At 42.5% G+C, this 25,807-nt stretch overlaps 1 protein-coding gene across 1 annotated transcript in view; it reads left to right on the top strand.

Moving 5' to 3' along the window:
- Positions 1 to 887: 887 nt before the first annotated feature.
- SPAG1 (sperm associated antigen 1) overlaps positions 888 to 25,807 on the top strand; it is a 44,056-nt gene continuing 19,136 nt past the window's right edge. Inside the window, exons 1-12 of the mRNA XM_072151491.1 lie at positions 888 to 1,045; positions 3,074 to 3,197; positions 3,460 to 3,619; positions 4,702 to 4,812; positions 5,946 to 6,010; positions 8,387 to 8,502; positions 9,373 to 9,478; positions 9,977 to 10,107; positions 12,373 to 12,479; positions 13,659 to 13,791; positions 24,853 to 25,230; positions 25,363 to 25,462. Of these exons, the coding sequence (XP_072007592.1) occupies positions 3,076 to 3,197; positions 3,460 to 3,619; positions 4,702 to 4,812; positions 5,946 to 6,010; positions 8,387 to 8,502; positions 9,373 to 9,478; positions 9,977 to 10,107; positions 12,373 to 12,479; positions 13,659 to 13,791; positions 24,853 to 25,230; positions 25,363 to 25,462 (1,529 nt within the window). The 5' untranslated portion in view covers positions 888 to 1,045; positions 3,074 to 3,075. The remainder of the gene's footprint in view (positions 1,046 to 3,073; positions 3,198 to 3,459; positions 3,620 to 4,701; positions 4,813 to 5,945; positions 6,011 to 8,386; positions 8,503 to 9,372; positions 9,479 to 9,976; positions 10,108 to 12,372; positions 12,480 to 13,658; positions 13,792 to 24,852; positions 25,231 to 25,362; positions 25,463 to 25,807) is intronic.

Below are 25,807 nucleotides of genomic sequence, written 5' to 3'. Positions count from 1 at the left end.
CTTCTCCTGCGCCAGATTTATCCCTGTGTCTGATGCTGGGTGATTAATCTGTAGAATTGCTCTATCGCCTGCAGCCGCTCAGACCTGAACGGACGCAGACTATAGCAAGTGCGTGGGGCAGGAGTGCCCTGTCCTGGCCCTTACTACTGCTGGGCACACTCCCTTCACACACCTCCATCACGACTTTAACGTGGAAGTGGCGCAAAGTGTGAAATTACTAACAAATAACAAGGAATTACGTTTATTTCACCCTTTACGCCATCTCTGCGCCAGGTGGGTTTGGTGTAAAGGATTTGTATGCCAGAAACCAAGCGCACAAGTCCTGATAAAGGTACAATTATAGTTCTGCCCCTGGACCAATATTCAGCTTGTAAAATACAAGGATTTGGTGATCAGGACTGAACATGTTCATGAGAATACGCCCGCACACCTGCTATTATAATCACACGCTATAATACCATAGTACAAATGACACTGTTTATTGTGGTATAAAAATTATAAAGTGTAAGGTTTGGTCTCAAAATTAAAAAAAAATATCAAAAATATATATTTTTTTCTTCCTCCTCTCGTGTGGTGACATGAAGCCCCTGACTGGCCACAGCTGTGGTATCACTATGGGCAGGACAGCAGTGCTGCTGCCATAGAGGGGCTGCCATTTTCACCTCACTGTCACATATTAGAAAATAATAATAATTAATAATAATAATAAAGGCCTTTTATTTCTTAGAACTTTATAGAAACCATGCTAAGCCTAATGAACACTAGAGGCCAAACTTCTAGGAGGATGACATTACAACCTATTCGCTTTGGTCTACAGGAAAATGGCTGCGGGACAATCAGTCTCTAGGTTTCTTTTAGCTTCTGCGCACTTGTGTTTCCCTCTATCAATCGAGTTTGTTAACGTGTTCTGCTTCGCTATTGGCTCACGCAGAATGGGCGTCGAATCACCATAGTAACGGCGAGCAACCGGCAGGTTTGTGTGTGTTTGTGAAGTGCGGAGAAACTTCCCGGTCAGCAGTATAAACCGGACTGTGCATCGCCCCAGGTACTAGATGGGAATATCCCGTTCTCTGCCCGGCTATTGCTCTGGCTGTGTTGTTATATACATGATATGTGGATTTGTATGCAGTGTTGTACGCCTTAAGTTATACGATGCGGCTTTGGTGCGATTTTTTGTTCTGCTTATTTACCACCAATAAGTAGAGTAAAGAGGCCCCTGCTGGTCACCCCATTAGTTTTGCTAATCATCACCCTGCCTCTGACTGCCATACACTGCCTGATACTGAGATAATTCAGCTCCTATATGTAATTTAGTGATATATGATGCAAGGAGTCCCTTTCATACCTGCAAAACAGCAGCACTGAACCATTAGTCTGCCTGTTTACAAACAGTGTTTACATTATGTTTACATTATGGTTCACATCCTGTTTACACAAACAGAATATTAATGCTGTGTGAATGCGGGCTGATCAGGTTATCAATATGGTGCTGCTGTTCCACAGGGAAGCAGGGACTCCTTACATCATATATTACTATGGTACAAGGAATCCCACCATTGGCTTCATTCATGAAATTTGCCCATTCATTCATGGCATTCGTGTGTTATAACCCTAACCTAACCAAAGAGAGCCCGGTCCAGTCCATAGCAGTGCAGGCCTCTCACTTTAGATGAGGGCAGTGGTGATTGGATGATCTGTGTGTGGCAGATTTGATGTATTATTATCAGCTCAGAGGCCCCTGTACCAGAGTGTAGCATACACCTAATGCATGAGGAAGCGCAGGCCTCGGTTTATAATCCAGGTAGAATTGTATCCAGGACAGGACTGCAGACTGTAGTATTAAGCTTTCACACCAGAAAATTTTACATGAAGTATGGGAAATAAAGTGGAGCCCAATACGTTCACCCCCTTTCCGGAAACTGGTGCGGGCTGTAAAAAACTCCATTATCGCATCTTTTTTCAAATTGAGTAGAAAAGGAAACAAACCAGTGGTTTACCACCTTTTCAACACCAAATGGTACGAATATACCGGGCTGCAAGGACGCCGCCTGCCACATCAATTAAGGGATTGTGCCGATAATTCATAACAAAATATTATGTAGTTACATTTTCATGTTAACAGGACAAGAAACTGTTACTAAATAATAATTTTGTTGTGAATTACCCTTAATTTTTGTGGTCAGACACATCTCAGCCGCGTCCTTGCAGTCGGGTGTATTTGCACCCTAAATGATCCTCAGAGACTTAAAGGAAATCTACCATCAGAATCCATCATGATAAACCAGGGACACTTACTGATAGATCCAGACACCGGGACTGTGGTAATCTTCTAGTATTTATTATCCATGGCCTCCATCATTCTAATATTAACTTTTAAAATTATGCTAATCCGCCAGAAGGGCTCTGGGTTGTGTTCACAGAGCTCATCTGTGCTGCAGCTTCACAGACTCTTATACTGTGCAGTCTCCCTTCTCCCTCAGCATTTCCCCGTGGTCTGCCTGCTGTAATATCACATAGTGGTAGGGGGAAGTGCTGAGGGAGCCGAGGGTAGGGATAAACATGCTCCTGCACCGTGTAATAGCATGGAGGGGCTCTGGTAACACCCTCCAGAGCCCTTCCTTGCTCATTAGCATTATTTTTGTTAAATGTTGCTTTTAAAAGGAAGGAGGTCATGTATGACAAATTAAGAAGATTACCACAGTCACGGTGCCTGGATCTATGAGTAATGTCCCTGGTTTATCATGATGGATTTTGATGCTAAATTTCCTTTAAGAGAAGTTTGCACCTGGAGCCCCTACAAGCATAGATACATTCATCCAGGGGTCTAAAGACCCGTATTCTTGTGACAGTTTATAAATGTCCGAAGGCTGGGACATTTATAAACTGTTCCACCGACAACCATCATTTTCTTATGTGGTTACATATTTTAGCTACACACTTACCTTATGATCTGAATTTCTCATTTCCCGGAATGTAATATTTTCTACTACACACTGGAGCGACACCAAGGGACATGAACAAAGATAACTTTCTATTATGTTGTGAAAAAAAAAATCTTTCTGTTTTTATCAAGCAATGAGTGGCTTCTACCAAGGAACAACCAAAACCTACGACATACCAGTCGACCATCTTGATTACAAGTTCATTGAAGAATGTAAAGACATCAAACATCTTGAAAAGATCTTGAGAATCCTAAGGTAATGCTTTCAGTAACACAAATAAAATATTAGTATAATCTTCTTGATGTTAAAGCGATTAGATTCGCTAATAGATCTTTTTATATAGATGAAGACTCCTTGTATCCTATATCAATATGATGAAAGGCATCCGGCCAGCGCATGGTCCCTGATTCACGGACCACTGTCTGACCCTGTCCTTGTAACTGACCTTGTAGACATGTAATAGTAAAACTTAAGTGTGAAAATATCATAAGATACCATTGTATATTATATTGTACAGGTTGGGAGAGGAAGGACACTTCCCGGATCTGACAACATTTTGTGAAAAGAGAATAGCAGCTTTATCCCCAAACAATCGCGTTCTAAGGAAAGACAAGCCGCCCGCGACCGCTGCTGACTTCTCTTTTGAAGACTGGCAAGAGATTAATAGCGATCTGAAGGTAGGCGTGCTGTGCTATGTTGGATGACACCACAGCCCTCTACTTCATCCAGCTGTCATTGATTTCTAGTTGGACCATAAGACACACAGTCCAGCATATAAAAAACTGAATTTCTTCTAAAAAGTCCTCGTTTCTCATAATCCACAGCTCAGGAGTCCCCTCACGTTGTCTCCCTGATATAGGAAATAACTGATGGCTGGGGACCCCCCAGTGATCACCAGAAGTATGGTACATCAGCATCCTATGTGTTGATATCGATCAAGCAAGGAATGCTGGGAGATGTCAGCTCTCAATTCTCTTTCTGTTTTGAAGTTACAAGTACATGTCAAAAATCTTTCACACAAGCAGTGAAGGGAGCAGAGAAAACCTCTCTTTGCATTTTCCCTGAAGCTGAGTCAAATTGAGGCTGCTCACAGTTTCCATGATGTGTGTTCTCTCATTCAGTAATTTAGCAGTAAATCTAGTGAGATTCCTACAGGTAAATCCACTGAACACTTTATAATGTACATACAGGATGTGTATGGAGACTAGCCTGGTAGCGCTCATCACATGAGAGAGCAGGGAGCATGTAAAAAGTAGTAGAAACCAGCAGTCAATAGTTACCTGAAGTGTATAGTTTACACTATGTGAACATTGACACAGCATGAGATGCAGAGACGGAGAAAGTTGTGCTGAATTACAGACTGGGATCGAAGGACTGATAGGGAACAGGGGAGATCTTGTACCTCACTGTCCTGTGTAGGAGACATGTGCACAGATCTGGACACATTTAGCTACACACAGTGCAGTCGCTTGATCTCCCCCCCTCTCTCCTGTGTGAGCAGTGAGAAGTAGTCCTTCTCCTCTGCGATTCCGTATCTCTAAATAACTTTACAGAATTAAAGGAAAAATCAGCAGAGCCTGGAGACACTGCTACTGCAGAGCCAGGCCAAACTGAGGAGGATAGCAAAGAAACTACTGCACATAGGTAATCAAGCTAATAGGCAAAGTTGTTCTAAATCCCAAGAGCTATTGATTTATTAAAAAAAAGAAAATTGGAGTTGTGCTTTAAGGTCTGCAATAGAGATTTTTTTCTTTTTCAGAATTTTTTAACAGAAGTAAAACTCAAAGAACAACAAGTACCGAACCCTCATCAAGACATGAACAATATGCCACCCGTTCGCAACTGTTCCAATTCTCCTGCACCTGAGAAGGTAGTATTTTCCCTTAAGAGACACATATATTTCATATATACAGGCAGTCCCCGGGTTACATACAAGATAGGGTCTGTAGGTTTGTTCTTAAGTTGAGTTTGTATGTAAGTCGGAACTGTATATTTTATCATTGTAATCCCAGCAAGAACTTTTTTGGTCTCTGTGACAATTGGATTTTAAAAATGTTGGGTTGTCATAAGAATCAGGATTAACACTAAAGCTTCATTACAGACACCTGTGATATCTGTTACAGCTGATTATTGTAGCCCAGGGCTAAAGCACAATAAATTACCAATATCCAGTGGTCCGTTTGTAACTATGGGTCGTATGTAAGTTGAGTGTTCTTAAGTAGGGGACCGCCTGTACAGTAAATATGATATTGGTCTCTGAGGGTACATAGAGTCTGCTGTGGTGACACTTTTGTTTTACTATCCTCAGCTGAACAATCCTGAGGCTGGTGATAGACTGCAGCAGTCGCATGTCATTGCAGTTCAGAACTAAGGCTACATACACATTAACATCTGTGGTACACTTTTGAGTTCATGTCATCGCTGTGTAATTTGTGGCAAAAGTGGTCATGTGTCATCAGTATTTCATCAATTTTTGTGAAACTGCTAAATAAAAAAGAGAAGTCTGCCAAAAGATGTCACTAGCTTGTCCCAACCCATTGAAGAGTCACATGATTGTAACTTGCTACCATGGGACAACCCCTTTAAAAACAGACACATGCAGGTGACGTCCATGCATTTCACATTTTCATAGACTTCTATATGGAGATCCATAGGTCCCATGACCTTATACTGTATTGATTGCTGTCGGGTATAGACGTGCCTTATGTCTGTCCTTTTTCATTACTCTCAGATGAGATTTTTTTTTCTTCTATGCTCAATATAAGGTTCTTTTTCACACAATTTGAGTCAGTGTGTTCCTCTGGAGGGGCATACGGCGGGGGCTTCTAGTAGATGTATTGTACTGTTTAGTTCAGGGAATATTCCTGATGTAAACCTTTGATGGGTGCAAAAATGAAATGAACAGACCCTAAGCAAGCCTCTTCTTCAATTACACTGCCGATGGTTACTTTGCTATGGCTCCATAATATAATTCCACATTAATTTCCTCTTGATTTTTTTCAGCATAAAGACAAAGAAAATCGATTAGGCAGCTCTAAGGTTCCTAGAGATTATAGAGACTGGGATAGGTGAGGAGATCGTTCTTGTACTTGTCATTACTTCTTTGTTTACAGGACATCTACCACCAGGATGAAGGATTGTAAACCAAGCACATTGACATACTGGTGTGTGCCCCCCTCTGGCAGGATCTGCCCTTCTTTAATCTTCCTATGCCCTTGTTTTTAAGGAAAAACAGGCATTAAAAATTATGCAAATGAGCTGGAGGGGCTCCAGGCTCCATTAACACCTTTGTAGCCCTTCAGGCTCATTTTAAAAGTATTTTTTGTAAAAGAAGCTAAAAGAAGATCAGATCCTGCCAGAAAGGGGCACACATCAGTATGTCAGTGCTTGGTTTACAATCCTTCATCCTGGTGGTAGATGTCCTCTAAGACTATATTGTGCATGCAGCTGTGTAGAGGAGCTTGGATTAAAGGGAGTCTACCACCTCCCAAATACCTCCAATATCTCTGAAACATCTGACTGTCCAATATCCGACTGTTAATACCAGAGATTAACAGATCCTGGACAGTTAATACCTTAAATGTTGTGGTCAGTAGCTACAGGGGACCAGAGAATTTTTTCAGGCCGCGAGCATATGTGGCGTTGAGTTCGGCCCGTTTGACATCGGAAAGTGAGTGCTGCTTATCTTGCCAATATCCAGTTTAAAATGACTGCTAGGACCACAAACACAGGCAGGAGTAGGACCTGCTCTATCTATTGTGGTGTGTGCAGTCAGCACATTCAAAGCACGGTGCCCCAGGGTGTGCGCAGCGCACCATGAACATGCCCTTGAGAAAGCCGCTATTTGTGTGGTTAGCTCACAGCCAAAGCAAACGTACCTGTGCATAAGGCCTAAGAGTGGTAGGGGGCTCTCCCTGTGTTACTCCATCAATATACGGTAAATCAAAAAGTAAATAGAAAAAAAAAAGTTTACGTTAATTGGATTTTCTGAGTTCACCAACAAGACCATGGAAGGCCGGAGCAGAGGGAAATAAAAGAAAAAAAGGAAATATTGTTGCCCTGCTCCAGCTCCCTGTTATGGACAGCGCAGCCCCTGTTCTCTCTGTATACACTACTGGAAGGAGCAGTAGTGACCCATGACTGCTATCTGTGTCTTCAGCGGTCACATGACTAGTGATGCACCTTGAAAGTCACTATTCATCTTTTGTGACCACTGAAGCCACGGCAATTGTTGGATCCCCAACACTGCTACACAAAGAAAATGAGGGCTGCGCTGCCCTAATAGGGAGCAGAGTGACTATGTTTTATTTTTTAATTTCCCCCCTTTCTCACCTTTTTCAATAATTTTCCCTAATAACCTATTTAAAGGACCCTACCATCATTATCCATCGTGATAAACCAGTGACACTTATAGACCCAGGCCCCGGCAGTCTGGTAATCTACATATATTTCTTCCTAATTCAGCTATCAAAATTATGCCAATGAGCCAGAAGGGCTCTGGGGGGGGGGGGGTGTTATTAGAGCCTTTTTGTGCTGTAGCTTCACAGGCTGTTACACTGTGCAGGGGCACTTCCCGAGAGATTACAGCAGGCAGAGGGATAGATAAAATTCTGAGGGACCAGAGGGGAGGGTGAGACAGTGTAAAAGCCTGTGAAGCTGCCACACATAGGGGCTATGGTAGCACCTCACAGAGCCCTTCTGGTCCATTAGCATCATTTCAATATTTGATATTACAAGGAAGGAGGCCGTGGATTACAAATTGATTACCACAGTCACAGTGTCTGGCTCTATGAGTAAGTGTCCCTGGTTTGTCATGATGGATTTTGATGGTAGGTTGAATATTCCTATTGGGTATGTTCACATAGTATTGCTCAATGCAGTAGTTTTTTGGCACAAATTGATGTGGCATATCTAACTGCAAATTAGTCTCTGATTTTTTTTTTTACCACAAATTCCTAGTAAGATTTTTCAAAAATCTATTAATCCTGTTGTATGAACATAGCCTTACAGTTTTTACAATGCAAACATGACTGGCCCATAAAAAGTGAATGACAGGCCGGGCACAGACTCCTTGGTATCTGGGACACTTACTGGCAGGTTTGTATATAGAGCACTCCCCTCCTGGGATGTGACCGTGGGTCATTATAAGAGGGTGGTTGTCCCCATTATAAGATTATATATTACAGTCCATCAAGACCGGGAAGGATGCAAATAGGTTTTCCAAGGTGTTAAAGGGATTAAAACCTAACCAGTATATCTATTCTAGAAGGGTCCCAACTGTAGACAGTTCTGTTTCCACCTGGTTGTGTCTCTTCAGTGCAGTGTAGGGAACTGGTTTGGCTGTGTGAGAGGTTTGTGACTAGGGTCAGATGGTAAGACTTCTCCTGGCAAACAATAAAATGGTAAACTCATCCTTTTACACGTTCCTTTTATTTCAATTTTAGGTTGGATATTGAAAAGGAACTATCGGAAATTGATAAGAGCGAAGAGAACAAAGAGCGGTCAAAGACTATTATAAACACGAGAGCGCCGAAAATAGAGAAGTCTGTAGATACAACGGGTAATGTCACAGGTTTTATCTCTTCAGTATTCACATCCTTGTGCACTTATTAGTCATTATAACTGTGAGTGAGCAAATATTAGATGAGGGTCTGCTGTGGTGTTCATCCATTGCTGTAGTCTCTGCTTTCCAGAATTCTGTACATTAAAGCAAATCCATCCTGAGAAACCAGGGACACTTAATACAGGCACCGTGATTGTGGTAATCCTCTTATTTCTTATTCATGGCCTCCTTACGTCTAAAATCAACTTTTACAATTATGCTAATCCACCAGAAGGGCTCTGGAGGTGTTACCTGTAGCTTCACAGGCTGCTACACTGTCATCCTCTCCCGCCTGCTCCATCAGTGCTCCCCCCCTCTCCCTGCTGTAATCTCACAACAGGAAATAAAGTTTCAGCACACAGTGCTGAAGTGCTCCTGCACAGTGTAACAGCTTGTGAACCTGCAGCAGGGAGGGGCTCTGGTAACGGCAACAGATGGCCTTCTGGGTCATTAGCATAATTTTAAAAGTTGATTTTAGAAGGAAGGAGGCCATGGATAACACATATGAGAAGATTACCACAGCCACAGTCCCTTGATCTATGAGTAATGTCCCTGGTTTATCCATGCTTGATTTTAGAGTATAGGAGCAACCTCCAGGTTTCCATTAAGTAACTACTGATTCACATATTGCCTATCCACTACTTCTGAAACAGTGTTGGACAATTGTAAACTATGAAAAGGCCACAATGTTCACCCTAAAACATCTGATCAGCAAATGTGTCAAGAGACTGACCCTCATTGATGACATATTGATGGACCGTCCTAAAGATAGATCATCAATGTCACAATCTTGGGATAGCCCTGTTAATCAGTCCTGATATTTTTTAGGTGTCACTCCAGAGCAAAAAAGAATCCTGGCCGAACGTGAGAAGGAAAAGGGGAATGAAGCTTTCCGATCCGGGGACTATGAAGAGGCCATATCGTATTACAGTAGGTCAGTCAGTTCAGGGAAGCAATGCTTCATGGGAAAAAAGTATGCAGATTAGCACATACCCATGACGCCCATCTGTAAATGGAATCGTTTAAATTATCAAAATGTTTTTTGTTTTTTTTTAATTAAAGCAAGCCTTTTTGATGGTAGACTGCCTACATAGACGCATAAGAGCCCACCAACTATCTTCTGTGTATGGGGGGCTTCCATCCTTCCTCATACAGATAGAAGAGGGGCTGAGCATTTTGAAATTTTAAGTTATGATGAAAAATTTGGCTTGGATATTTTCTGGCGCACAGATGGAATTTCCTGGCACATGGGATATTTCTGGTGCAGCCACACCCCTTCTTCAAAGGACACGCCCCTTTTTCAGAGGACTTGGAAAATGGCCTAAAAATGGACTAAAACCTTCAGTAAATGTAGCGCACAGCATTTCAGGTGCAAATTGCTCCAATTTTATGGAGTAGACAGATTGATACCTTCTTGTCTGCTTTTTCATAGGAGCATCTCTGTATTCCCCTCAGCAGCTGCATATAACAATAGGGCCCAGGCGGAGATAAAGTTGGAGAACTGGCGGAAGGCTCTGAGTGACTGTGAACAAGCATTGGATCTGGAGCCGGACAATGTGAAAGGTAAGACGTGTGGGAAGATACTCTCAGCCTCATTCACACCCAGCATTGGAAGTGCGTTTGGAGATGCAGTTCAAAGGCCAAAGGGAGGGGCTTGGCCCGGTTCACGTATGTGTGTACAACAAAACGCTTGCGTTCAGGAGGGAAGAACACATGTTTGCTCTAAATAATACAAAACATATTTGTTCCCGATCACAAGTGTTTAGGACTAAACACATAGGGGCACATCGGACTACTTGCACAGGTATTTAAGAAGTGTCTGCGCTATATAAGTGTCACACTCAACTATTTTGTATCGCAGCTGCACTATTCTTCACACCATACAAATTTTGTCACTGATAGGGACGCTCCAGTGCTCAGTCGGACCGTGCACCACTTTTTATATGAAATGTCCGACAGAAATGTCTTGTGCGCCTCATGTTAAAGGTGCACCAAAAGAGTTGTTGCACCAGATTAATGAAGAACGTGCGACACAATTCATGAATCTGGCGCCCCCTGCACATTACACAGGCAAACTGCATATAGTACAGACTATACAGTTTTTGTAAATGTGCCCCATAGATGAGCGGGCCAAGCTCCTCCCTGCTGCCTTTGTAATAAGTTTCCAAAGACAATTTAAAGGGGTGTTCCCATTTTGGTAAATTAATGTTATTGTTTATATGATGAAAAGTTATGCAATTTTCCACTATACCTTCTGTATCAATTCCTCATGGTTTTCCAGATCTCTGCTTGCTGTCCTTCTGTGGAAAGCTTCTATGTTGACTTCCAGTGGACAGAAATCTGACCATGGTCACACAGGTGCCCGGCTCGTTCTATCACACGGCTCAGATTACTCTCTGTGATACTAACGAGCCGTGCACCTGTGTGACCATGGTCAGATTTCTGTCCACAGGAAGTAAACATCGAAGCTTTTTATAGCAGGACAGCAAGCAGAGATCTAGAAAACCACGAGGAATTGATATAGAAAGTATATTGGAAAATTGTATAATTTTTCACTATACAAACAATAACTTTTTTTGTTGAAATTGGAATACCCCTTTAAGCACTGCTCGTGATAGACGATGCACAGCTTATGAATGGTACATAAGCTAAAACACATATACACTATATACTTATATACCATACATAGACAGAGCCTCAACATCATTCTTTAAAGGAAATCAAGCATGATCAATGCTTACTCATAGATCCAGGCACAGTGATTCTGCTAATCGTCTTATATTTGTTATCCATGGCCTCCTGTATTTCAAAATCAACTTGTATAATTATGCTAATGAGCCAGGAGGGCGGTGGGGGTGTTACCAGAGCGCCTCCATGCTGCGAATTCACAGGGTGTTACCCTCTCTCCCCTCCTTTTCTGCTCCCTGAGTCTGATGTAATCTTACAGAGTAGGAGAGGGAAGTGCTTCTGCATAGTGTAACAGCCTGTGAAGCTACAGCAATGAAGGGCTCTGATAACGCCCCCTTCAGATCCCTTCTGACTCATTAGCATAATTTGAAAATTGTATTTTCGAATGAAGGAGGCCATGGATAACAATATTAGAAGATTACCTGAGTCACGGTGATCAAAATCCAGTAAGTGTTAATGGTTTATCATGATGGATTTTGACAGTAGATTTGAATACAGAGAAGTGTTTCATACTATTATATCACATTTCCCAGAAATAAAATCTCAATCTCATTTTATTTCCTTTTAATAAAAAAATTAAATTCACTGTAAAGAGGAACTTGGACTTCTTACATGTTTGTTTCACTTAGTTATTGTATCCCCCACTTTTGTAACAATTCTAGAGCATCATTCTTATTAATGTGCAGGTCCTTTGTTAGCCCTCCTAGACAGCTGGGTGTTGCCCAGAAAACACCTCTTTGTCAATTTATGAATACACCTAATTTATGAATACATTTTGTATGTATAATTAGGGAACTATGCAAAGATGTTCCAGAATTGTCCAGAATTTGCTATAAGTTACATTGTGGAAGAAGTACTATGTTGTTACTATGCGTTTTCCAGCTTTGACACAGTTTTTCTTCATTGCTGAAAGTGTAATCAGCTTTGTTAACATTGGCACGCAGCTGCTTACACTTCAGCAATGAAAAAAAAAGGTTTTCAAAGCTTAAAAACGCAGAGCAACATACAAACACACACGTTTTAGACTTGTGCGTCAGGACGCCACGTGTGAATGCCCCCTCAAAGAAACCTCATTTGGGAACATTTTTTACCATGGAATCTGCTTTAGATTTCATTCTAAGTAAGATTTTTATATTCTAGCTTTTTTGCGACGCGCAGTTGTCCACAAAAACCTGCGTAATTTCCAGGCCGCGTCCAATGATCTGAAGACTGTCTTGCTGCATGAACCAGAGAATCCAACGGCAAAGGTGAGAAGTTCTACATATAGACAAGTCGTCATCTATGAAGGAAAGGTCTTGGAGTGATATCTGCTCTAAAATCTTTAGTGTCTTGAGTTGATAGCATTACAGGATCCATCGTGACACAACTTGACCGGCCCAGTTATAAATTTATTAGGGGTTCTTCTAGCTGTGGTGGTATCTGAGGAATGAAGGATCGGTTATTGTTATAAAGAGATATGGACAGATGTGCTGATACACCTTCACCTGATTCCCCATTGTATGTAACATTAAATGCAAAGCAGCCGATCATTATCCTATAGCCTATATCTTATCCTATATCCTTTTAGGGACCTTGTGCCGAAACTACAAGCAAAAGCCACATATTTTTCACAAAGTGCCAAATGCGTAACTAAAGTAACTCACAGGTTTCAAACGTATTGGCGCCCTGAGGACACCAATACAGTAGGAAGAAGGAGAAATTTTGATTATTATTGTAGTTTTCCTCTAAGGCCCCTTAACACGATAAATCACAGGTCCGGAGAAGGGTCTACAATGATAATCCAGCTCTGTCAGCACCTCCTTGTTCCTCCTGCACTTCAAGTCACAATAAATGAACGTGGCACGTCCGGGGCTGCCTGTGACTGCAGGAAAAGGTATTGAGTCCTAAATGGTTGCCTGGGTGATCGCCCGTGCCATAGGTTCACCACCACTGTCCTATATATATAGTCTATACTGACTTTTCACTTGTTATTCAATATTATTACTTAATTAATTAAGTTTTTTACTAGGGCGGCTTTACCACAATGGGGCACATTTACTAAGAATGTGGGAAACTGCACTAAGGGTGCTCTGCCTGTGTATAGTGCTTGGTGCGGCAGCTTTGTGTGCCAGAAATCATGAATCTGCCGCTTCCCCACACTGGCTCGACAGATGTCACCAACTTTTTTGTGGTGCATCTTTAACATAGGGAGTGCGACAGACTTTGCATGTTAAATCCTGCGCTTGGTACAACTAAGAGCCGGAACGCCTCCTAATTTGTGTCGCATGATGCCTAGTGCAGCTGCGCCACAAAAGGGTCGCGTGTGACATAATAGTGGTGCGGACAGTGCCCCAATGTGTCACATGTTTGTTACATTTGAACTCTTTACAATTATTTCAGACTTTTTTTGGTAATGAATTCCATTCTCTTATTTTTGCCCACACTAGAAAGTTCTCCGAGAAGTGGAAGAGTTACTACAAAAAGAGATGGCGGAGATTCAGCAGAAAGGAAGAAGAATCCTCATTCAGGACATTGAGGGCTCAGATGAAGAACCTCAAGAAACACCAGGGAAGGAGAAAGGTAATGGCCCACATTTACTAATTTTTCTGGCAGTCTTTGCACATTCTTTTAGTGGCAAACTGCTTGAACAGGTATTCAAGAAATGTCCGTCCCACGTCTGCGTCGGACGCGACTGTTTTCTGGCGCGGCTGCACTATTCTTTACGTGACACAAATTTCTGCACTGAAGGGGGCAGACCGTGCGCTACATTTATCATGCAAAGCCTGACAGAATTGTGTTGCATGCCCCATGTTAAAGGTGCACCAGTGCCAGATTGATGAAGAACGTGCGCCGCAATTCATTAATTAGGCTCACCCTGCATACTACACAGGCACATAGTACAGACTGCACGTTTTTAGTAAACGTGCCCCAATGTCTGTAATTCTGCTTCCCGTCCTAGAGGGTCAGGGTCTTAACTCCCTCCCTGAGGCCAGGGTGACATAAATGAATGAAATATATTCTGTGTTGCATGTGGAACAGAAAGGTGGGGAAAGAGGAAATGGATTTAGGGACAGGTGTGTCCTCAAGTCTGTTCCCTCCAAAATGGTGATGGCTTACGGTCCTATTTGACAAGCTCTGTGCAGCGCTGCGTAATCTGTGTGCGCTATATAAATAATGGAATTATTATTATTGGATTCTCCTGTTTAATAACTGTAGTGGGCCTCATGGAGAGAGAAGTTCATCTCAGGGCACAAGGCAACATGAAAATGAAAGAGATTCCCGCGTCCTCTTCTTTGATAAAAACACCTTTTATTCAAAAACCATTAAAAATAGCAGGGGTACATCAGACAGGAAGGCTAAGAGAAGAAGTAATGGGAGTCTGCTTGACAACTCACAAAGGCGTTACTTCTTTTCTTGGCTTTCTCCTCTCATGTACTGCTGCTTTTCTTAATGGTTTTTCAATAAAAAGTAGTTTTTATCAAAGAAGAGGATGCTGGGATTACCTATAGTTGTTGAAGCAGGTTACAGTACAGGGTCTGGCGTAGAATTGGTCCCGGTGCACCGTCGTGCCAGGTATACTAACACTCATAACAATGGTTTTCCGTATGTGCTCTAAATAGCCAACCATAATACATAATTAGTATTCTTCAATATGAAAGATTGCTTAAAGGAAATCTGCCATCAAATCCATCATGATAAACCAGGGACAGTTACTCATAGATCCAGGCACCGTGACTGTAGTAATCTTCTTATATTTCTTATCCATGACCCCCTTCCTTCTAAAATCAACTTCTAACATTGTGCCAGCAAGCCAGAAGGGCTCTGGGGGGTGTTATCTAAGCACCACCCTGCTGGCCTTCACAGGTTGTTACACTTTGTCCCCCTCCCCCCTGCTCCTTCAGTGAATATGTGCTCCTGGAGAGCCTGTGAAGCTGTAGCATGGAGGGGCTCTGGTAACACCTCCTTTGTGGAATCTTGCCATAATTAAAAAAGTTGATTTTGGAAGCAAGGAGACCATGGATAACAAATATGAGAAGATTATCACAGTTACAGTGCCTGGGTTTATGAGGAAGTGTTTATCATGCTTGTGAGATTGCTAGTTTCCCTTTGAGTGTATCAGTCATTTGACTGCTGCACATTGTGCTTTTTGGTTAGAGCGGTCTAAGAATCCACCAAATACATACGGGCACATTTACTTAACTGTCCGAGGAGTTCACCCGAAGTGCATTGTTCTGCCGATAATGCACTCTGGCGCAATGCACTAAGATCGTGCGGCCGGTATCCTGCATCTGTCACTTCCCCAGTAAGGTCCGGCGGTGTTCAGCTTCTTCTTCCAGGTGCATTTCAGCACAATTTTAAAGTTAAATCCCGTGCTCAGTCCGAATCTGTCGGATCGCCCCCTGATTTCTGTCGCATGAAAGCCGATGCCAAAATCCGATCACGAGCGACACAATCCCCTTCTAAATACTTGTCCCAGCAAACGTCGGGAAGTCCGACGGAAATGCGATCTGCGGACCCTTAGTAAATAAGCCCCATAGTTTGAGATCATCACACCTCCCATGACAGCCTAGAATCTCCATGTGACTCCCAGATCTTTCTGCAGGATAAAAAAATACACAAAGATCAAACCGCCCCATATCCCTACAACTGATATTAAAAAAGTAATTAGTCATAAACCTATTCAAATTATATAAATGTATAAATAACCACTTTTGCCATTTCACAAATAATAATATAATAATTTAATTTATTTAAATAAATATTTAAATAAAAAGGACGTACAGTCTCCAAAATGATTGCAATGAAACCGTTCATACATCGAACTATGAAAACATTTTACATTTTTTAAATGTATTAACCCTTTAAGGACCTCAACCTTTTTCTTTTGTTTTTTCATTTCCATTTTTCACTACCCACATTAAAAAAATCTATAACTTTTTTATTTTTACACGTACAGAGCTGTGTGATGGCTTGTTTTCTGCATAACAAATTGCACTTCATAGTGATGGTATTTATTATTCCATGCCCTATACTGGGAAGCAGGGAAAAAATTCAAAATGCAGCGAAAATGGTGAAAACCCGCATTTGCTCCGTTTTCTTGTGGGCTTGGATTTTACGGCTTTCACTGTGCACCCCAAATGACATGTCTACTTTATTCTTTGGGTCGATGCGATCACGGGGATACCAAATTTTTACGGGTTTTATGTTTTCATACATTTACAAATTTTTTTCTTTTTAAAATGTTTACTTTTACTATTTTTTCATACTCCCTAGGGTACTTTAACCCTAGATTGTATGATTGATCCTACCATATACTGCCATACTGTATGGCAGTATATGGGGATTTTCCTCCTCATACATTACAATGTGCTGAAAGGGTCAAAACGAGACCGCCTCGGGTCTTCACTGGGAGCGGCGATCCCTGGCATGATGGCGGCGCCCATCCTTTTGAAGCCGCTGGCGGCAATGTGCGGGTTAGCACAGGTCTGGGTGTTACCGGTAAGTGTTTGCTGCAATATGCTGCAAAGACTTACCGGCTATGGAGAGGGCTCAGCCCGTGAGCATTCTCCGTGCAATCCGCGGCCGACCTATGACGTGCTATTACGTCACGTCGTGAAAGGGTTAAAACATTAATAAAACCTACTGTTTATATTCGCGTATAAGCCGAGGCTCTCTAATTTTACTACAAACAAATTGGGGCACATTTACTAAGGTCCCTGCGCCAGTTTTCTGTCGGACTTTGCATGTTCTTTCTAGTGCAAACTATGAAAAGTATTTAAGAAGTGTCTGTGGCACATTTGTGTCACACGCGACCGTTTTGTGCCATGGCAGCACTATGCTTCATGCAACACAAATTTCTCCACTGAAGGGGGCATTCCGGTGCCCGGTCGGACCGTGCACCACATTTAAAGGGCACCTGTCACCAGGGACCTCATTTTCACTAAAGACAGGTTGCAGAAGGTTATTACACCTGCAGTGCAAATCTGCCTCTCTGCCTTTAATAAGCATTTGCATTACAATATAATTGTGTGTTATAACTTGCCTTGCATCCTGACAAAATCCCGGGGTAGTCACAGGGGCTGGGCTTTGGCTTGGATGCATTTCAAAAACAACATGTGACTTGTCTGTGTTACTCACTCCTCAGAGCTCGGCCCCCTCCTTTGTGCTCATGTACAGCTCCTCCTCCTGCTCCTTCTCAGAGGTCACAGCCTGGTCAGCCTGACATCAGTGGGGGGAGGGACAAGCTGTACAGGAGCACAAAGATGGAGGCAGCCTCTGGGGGATGTTTTATACCGCGGCTGTATATATATCTCCCAACGGTCGTGTGAATGTAGCCTAATGCTGAAATATCCGTTGCTCCCCGCAGCTATTCTTCTCCTCACCTCTCCTCTTGGGCAGTGCAAGCAGAGGTATGTGCTCTGCCAGTGTACACACTATGATGTCAGTAGGTGGCGACACCACTGTGCATAGTGAGTGCGCGGGCAGATCTTCCGGGAGGAGCGGTGAGGAGAAGAGGAGCTGCAGGGAGCGCCGGAGGGTAAATATATAGTTTATTATAAGTTTATTATTTTTATATACTTGAGGATAAGCCAAATGGGGCTTAAAAACTTGGCTTATACCTGAATATATACAGTATATAAACTTGGTATCTCTGTGATCTTACGGACCCAAAGAATAAATGGGAGGTGTCATTTGGAGCGCATGGTGAAGGTGGTAACAAAATGGCACTCATATGTTTTTTTGTCAGTCTTACCACATTTTGGAATTTTTTTCCAGCTTACGGCATAGAATATTAAATACTGACACTAGAAAGTACAATTTCTCACACAGAAAACAAGCCTCATACACCCCTGTATATTGGAAAAAAAGAAAAGTTATGGATCAAACAAAAAAAGGCTAGAGGGACTTTGCTAGAGAAGATTATTTCCCTCCCAGTTACAGGAGCCGGTCCCTGATGATGATAATAATGGAGGCGGCATTACACTGTATCTCTGGCGGCTCAGGCGCCGGTGTCTCGTCCTGCACATGTATTTGCCACTTGTACAGTGAGATTAGTGTTGAGTCTTCATAAGCTTCTTCTGTCACGTGAGGCTTTCATGGCATCTGTGTAACTAGTGACGGTGCGGCCATTGTGACCTCTGTAAGTCTGGGAGTACGGCTTAGCTGCACTGCTAACATTTTGGCTCGGGCAGGATCATTTTTCGGATCTTGATGGTTGCATATTGATGCTGATGTAACTCATACGATGCACACAGACCATGTGTTCACACAAAAAAAAGTTGGGACTTGATTAGTTCAGACAAACTTTGAACAATAGTTTGATTCGGGCACCCGAATTTGACAAGAACCCCAATGAAATCAATAAGAACCCAAACTTTGTGACCCAAAAATAAGATGTCAAATATGGGTAATTGCCCTACAAAAATGGGGTAAGTAAAGTGCTTAATATAATAAATAAAGAAATTAAACCAAAACAAATAAAATGCTGTTAATATCAATACGCTAGAAGACGGTATGGTGATGAATGGACCAGAACCAAAGTGTTTTTGGGAGAGGAGGCATCTAGAATGACCGTGAGGGGTACTGCGATGTACTGCTTATGTATTCCCAGATCTTCTTATAGAGCGGTGTGAGTATACAGATGCAGGTACTGTCACTGCACTATAGAATGGTATGAGTATACAGATGCAGGTACTGTCGCTGCACTATAGAGCGGTGTGAGTATACAGATGCAGGTACTGTCACTGCACCATAGAGCGGTGCGAGTATACAGATGCAGGTACTGTCACTGCACTATAGAGCGGTGTGAGTATACAGATGCAGGTACTGTCACTGCACCATAGAGCGGGGTGAGTATACAGATGCAGGTACTGTCGCTGCACCATAGAGCGGTGTGAGTATATAGATGCAGGTACTGTTGCTGCACTACAGAGCGGAGTGAGTATACAGATGCAGGTACTGTTGCTGCACTATAGAGTGGTGTGAGTATACAGATGCAGGTACTGTCACCACACTATAGAGCAGTGTGAGTATACAGATGCAGGTACTGTCACCACACTATAGAGCAGTGTGAGTATACAGATGCAGGTACTGTCGCTGCACTATAGAGCGGTGTGAGTATACAGATGCAGGTACTGTCACTGCACCATAGAGCGGTGTGAGTATACAGATGCAGGTACTGTCACTGCACTATAGAGCGGTGTGAGTATACAGATGCAGGTACTGTCACTGCACCATAGAGCGGTGTGAGTATACAGATGCAGGTACTGTCGCTGCACCATAGAGCGGAGTGAGTATACAGATGCAGGTACTGTCACCACACTATAGAGCGGTGTGAGTATACAGATGCAGGTACTGTCGCTGCACTATAGAGCGGTGGGAGTGTACAAATGCAGTTACTGTCACTGCACCATAGAGCGGTGTGAGTATACAGATGCAGGTACTGTCACTGCACTATAGAGCGGTGTGAGTATACAGATGCAGGTACTGTCACCACACTATAGAGCGGTGTGAGTATACAGATGCAGGTACTGTCGCTGCACTATAGAGCGGTGGGAGTGTACAAATGCAGTTACTGTCACTGCACCATAGAGCGGTGTGAGTATACAGATGCAGGTACTGTCACTGCACTATAGAGCGGTGTGAGTATACAGATGCAGTTACTGTCACCACACTATAGAGCGGTGTGAGTATACAGATGCAGTTACTGTCACTGCACTATAGAGCGGTGTGAGTATACAGATGCAGTTACTGTCACTGCACCATAGAGCGGTGTGAGTATACAGATGCAGTTACTGTCACTGCACCATAGAGCGGTGTGAGTATACAGATGCAGGTACTGTCACTGCACTATAGAGCGGTGTGAGTATACAGATGCAGGTACTGTCACCACACTATAGAGCGGTGTGAGTATACAGATGCAGGTACTGTCGCTGCACTATAGAGCGGTGGGAGTGTACAAATGCAGTTACTGTCACTGCACCATAGAGCGGTGTGAGTATACAGATGCAGGTACTGTCACTGCACTATAGAGCGGTGTGAGTATACAGATGCAGTTACTGTCACCACACTATAGAGCGGTGTGAGTATACAGATGCAGTTACTGTCACTGCACTATAGAGCGGTGTGAGTATACAGATGCAGTTACTGTCACTGCACCATAGAGCGGTGTGAGTATACAGATGCAGGTACTGTCGCTGCACTATAGAGCGGTGTGAGTATACAGATGCAGGTACTGTCACTGCACTATAGAGCGGTGTGAGTATACAGATGCAGTTACTGTCACCACACTATAGAGCGGTGTGAGTATACAGATGCAGTTACTGTCACTGCACTATAGAGCGGTGTGAGTATACAGATGCAGTTACTGTCACTGCACCATAGAGCGGTGTGAGTATACAGATGCAGGTACTGTCACTGCACTATAGAGCGGTGTGAGTATACAGATGCAGGTACTGTCGCTGCACCATAGAGCGGTGTGAGTATACAGATGCAGTTACTGTCACCACACTATAGAGCGGTGTGAGTATACAGATGCAGGTACTGTCGCTGCACTATAGAGCGGTGTGAGTATACAGATGCAGGTACTGTCACTGCACTATAGAGCGGTGTGAGTATACAGATGCAGGTACTGTCACTGCACTATAGAGCGGTGTGAGTATACAGATGCAGGTACTGTCACTGCACTATAGAGCGGTGTGAGTATACAGATGCAGGTACTGTCGCTGCACTATAGAGCGGTGTGAGTATACAGATGCAGGTTCTGTCCCTGCACTATAGAGCGGTGTGAGTATACAGATGCAGGTACTGTCGCCGCACCATAGAGCGGTGTGAGTATACAGATGCAGGTACTGTCGCTGCACCATAGAGCGGTGTGAGTATACAGATGCAGTTACTGTCACTGCACTATAGAGCGGTGTGAGTATACAGATGCAGGTACTGTCACTGCACTATAGAGCGGTGTGAGTATACAGATGCAGTTACTGTTAAGTGCTGTAGAATGTAATGTAAATCCTGGACAACCCCTTTAATGAATTCTCCACTTTGGGTTGCACAGACTTGTACGTCTGCAATGTATTATGGAATTTGTACAGATTATCTGTGATCCCGGTCATCAGACGATGGCAGGCCTGCACTTGTTATCACACAGATTATTACTTCTTCACTGCACTTTTATCTCGTGTAGATTCTTGTCTATTGTGTGTATTTGGTGATGTTTGTGCACTTGATCTCGTTTCCAGTAGAGGGAAATACATGTTATAGAATTCTCTCCGGCCATAGTACATAGGTTAAAGTTTATACTAGAAGGTTTTATGTCTCGGCTTCTTTACTGATCACCACCATGGTATGTTTATGATGGGATAATGGTTATAGGACCTGACTCACTTGTATGGAATCCGTTTTACAAGACTTGATGATCCAAAAATCCCATAGAACTTGTCATCCGCAGAACATCATCAGGAATGTCTGCTCCAAGTAGGATGAATCTACAAGTGGCAGAAGCAGCAGGGTCTTATGGCTATGGAGAGGTCCTTGGTGAAGGTTCTGGTTTCACAGGAGACGTATGTCAGACCCATCCATTGTGGGATCCTGGCGCTTGCACCATACATGAGATAAATTAGGTATATATTTGGTGTGTGAAGGGGTCAAAGGAAAGGTGAAAATGTACAGTACAGGCAGTCCCCAGGTTACATACAAGATAGGGTCTGTAGGTTTGTTCCTAAGTTGAATTTGTATGTAAGTCAGAACTGTATATTTTATCATTGTAACCCCAGCCAGAACTTTTTTGGTCTCTGTGACAATTGGATTTTAAAAATGTTGGGTTGTCATAAGAATCAGGATTAACAATAAAGCTTCATTACAGACACCTGTGATAACTGTTACAGCTGATTATTGTAGCCTATGGATAAAGTACAGTAAATTACCAATATCCAGAGGTCCGTTTGTAACTAGAGGTCGTCTGTAAGTCGAGTGTTCTTAAGTAGGGGACCGCCTGTATATTCTAACTAGTCTCAATATATGTGAGCAGCCTCCTCAGTTAGGGGATGACATGTCCTTTATAGAATTCTCTCTTTTATGTGAAATCTCATCCATTCACCTATTAAAAAAAAAATCTCCAAAGTCATCTAAAAATGAGCAGAGAAGAGTCATATTTGCCTGTGATGAGTCGAGTTTAGAGGCTGCAGGAGGAGCGTCACTTCAGATGCCTCAATCTTCAGTTGTGTAGGACCTCGAAATATGTTTACATTAAAGATAAGAACCTCATCTTTCAGATCACATCAGGCTTGTGATTTTGTGATCTACAGAACTGGAGGTACGGGGAGTTAAAGAAATACCTGGAAATGTGAGCTGCCAATTTAAAATTTTTAACCTCTTCTATTTCAGTTTCTTGAGTCATCTGAAAGATGAGATTCTTAGGTTCTTAGGGTCTGTAGGTTTGTTCTTAAGTTGAGTTTGTATGTAAGCCGGAACTGTATATTTTATCATTGTAATCCCAGCCAGAAATTTTTTGGTCTCTGTGACAATTGGATTTTTAAAAATGTTGGGTTGTCATAAGAACCAGGAGTAACAATAAATATTCATTACAGACACCTTTAATAACGATTATAGCTGATTATTGTAGCCTAGGACTAAAGTACAATAAATTACCAATATCCAGAGGTCCGTTTGTAACTAGGGGTCATCTGTAAGTCGAGTGTTCTTAAGTAGGGGACCACCTGTACTATAGAGCCCAAGATAAAGACATTTGAAGTGACGCTCTCCCTGCAGCCTTTAGACTTGACTCATCTCTGGTAAAATATGACTCTTCTCTGCTCACTCTCACGTGACTTTGAAAGAGGTATCTTCCTGATAGGTAAATGGATGAGATTTCACATAAAAGAGGTAATTCTTAAAGCGGGTAATGTTGTCCCTTTAAATAAGACACTTGTGTTGCTAGACCTGAGACTGAAGCAAAATAACATAGTTTCAACTCTTAGGGTGATGTCACACATGGCGTTTTTAGGCTGTTTTTAGATCGGAAAAAGCTCATGCGTTAAAAACGCAAATTCGGACAAAAACCTGACAAAAACGCATGCCTTTTTTACAATCTGAAAACTCACTAACTAAAAACGGCCTAAAAACGCCATGTGTGACATCACCCTTAAATCTACTGCCCCACTGACCAAAACCAAGAGAGGACCCATCCCCAGTGAGATCCTTATCACATGTTACAAATGAATTGGTTTATTAAAAGAAAGGTAAGATAAAACTAACTTTTCAATGCAGGACCCAATAAATAAATAAAGCAGCGATGATATGGTGCTAGATGGATCGGTACTAGAGGGCAATTATTTGGGGAAAGGGGAGGCACAGATCTCCTCCTGCACTCCCAAAACATAGAAGATCAGTCAAGATTTTAGTAGTGGATGTGAGAGGGGAAATTGTAATCCTCCCAGGAGACATGGGCTGGTGTGAATGAGTACATTCAGTAGAAATCAGGGTCAATTAACCCTTTACAGAGAATGATCATGAATTTGTGCCATTGATCCAGTCGATACAAGGCAAGTTTTTCTGCTTTCGATTCTAAATTACTGCTTAAAAGTTTTCACATTTAGCCCCCTTTTTTAATATATTGTTTGGTAATAAAAGGAATTATTAATATTTTCCTCTCGCTTTGGAGGACCTCACCGATCCGGCATTACAGAGACAGTCCATTACTTTGAATATGCACAGTGTAATGCTTCATTACGCCAGCGGTGGCACTGCAGGGAAATCAATCACTTACTACAAGGTTTGCAGAAAGACTTTAGCTGATAGTTTAGATTTTCTGCTTTCTGATCGGCTTATTTTCAACATCAAATAGGGGATGTACAAGGTGGAAAATCCCTTTAATGCATAATTAGAATTTTTCATTGAGATTTTGAATATATACTATACAATATGAATTGTTTGTGGCTGTCTCTTTTTTTTTTTTTTTTTTTTTTTTTTTTTACAATAATTGATATATTTTTGCTATATGTATGTGTGTGTGTATATAAATATATAGTAATTTAAACTGAATTTTAAATATATGATATAAATATATAATTTATATACATGTTTATAATTTATTTTATATATAATTTTATATGTTGTTAAATATTTTTTAATTATTATTATATAATTATTGAATAATGCAAAATGATATAATATTGATATAATGAATAGTAGACCATTCCAGTTACTCTTACTGGTGGCATATTTGCAGTCCAGGCTGGGACTTGTGGTGCGTCTTTGCATATCTATAGTCTTGAATAGAGGATACTATGTTACTATTTGTATGGGATAGTCTCAGGATCTGACCCTCGCTGCCCCTGGCTGTTTCAGCATACAAATGGTCAGCTTGAAGAATGACTATTGTATTTGGTATGTTAATTGCAGAAGGGGTAGGGGTCTGGCTGTAGTTACGCGGTCCTTACTACACCCATGCTTGTGCTAGCCGCCCTTGTGTGCCGGGTTACACGGCATTAGCTCTATTTGTTTTTCCTTGCGTGTATTTTAGGTGTTGTGTCAGCTGTACGGCTGTGCTATCCTCCTGGGTGGCTACATCACACCCCTCCTGGAGGCTGCACAGTAGTTTGCTCTGGTGATGTCGATACTAAGCTTGTAACTTCCTTGTAGAAGCCGGTGTGACAGTGGGAGGAGGAGGAGGAGAGACCGCAGCAGCCGAGCTGATTGAAATGGGGAATGCTCAAAAAAAGTTTTCTCCTAAGAAAGGAAACGAACATGAGGAGGTCAACCAGTCCCCCCGACACGGCAAGGCCAGCTCTCAGAACGGAGTCAAGAAGGACGGCAGTAATGGGAAACCCAAAAACCAGGGGAATCCTGAGCAGCCCGGTAGTAAAGCTCGGAGCGGCAGCCAGGAAGCCAAGCTGTCATCACAGCCCCTTCCTCTTGCTGCACAGCTGAAAAATGAAGGCAACCAGCTTTTTAAGAACGGCCAGTTCGGAGAGGCTACCATCAAGTACTCGGAGGCGATCGAGAACCTCAAGAACACAGGTCAGTTGTGTCCGAATCCCGGTGAGAAGCTGCAGCGTCTATCTGCGGTGTGATTTACCATCAATGTCTTGCTGCAGTGTGTTACTGCAGTGCTGCCTCTCTGCTAACCCAGGTTTTCCTACAACTCTCCAGGTTCAAAGGACGCAGACGAATTGGGGATTTTATACTCGAACAGAGCAGCGTGTCACCTCAAGGATGGGAACTGTGCGCAGTGCATTGAGGACTGCAACAAGTAAGTACTATCGCAGATCATGCCAATGTCATACCGGACTGACTGCAAAGGGTTAATACCCTGCATGGCGCCGAGAAGCCCAGGGCTCAATGTGTAATCACCTCAAGGTCTTCAAATGTGTATGGGATCAAAGGTCAGGGAGGGAATGAGCAATGTCACCGGGTGACTACTGTATATGTCTCTGTATACGCTCGTTGTCCTGTACCTCCAGGCTCGTATCCTCTTCTGCACAATAGTTTATATTGATATCTCAGTCACATGAAAAGGGTACGGCCGTGACTGAGCTGTCAGCATTCCTCGGATCTTGCTCAAGAAATACCCAGAATGCATCAGGACATGGTAAAG

This window comes from Engystomops pustulosus, chromosome 5, assembly GCF_040894005.1.
Source record: "Engystomops pustulosus chromosome 5, aEngPut4.maternal, whole genome shotgun sequence".
NCBI lineage: Eukaryota > Metazoa > Chordata > Amphibia > Anura > Leptodactylidae > Engystomops > Engystomops pustulosus.
This window is presented reverse-complemented; position numbering and strand designations above follow the sequence as displayed.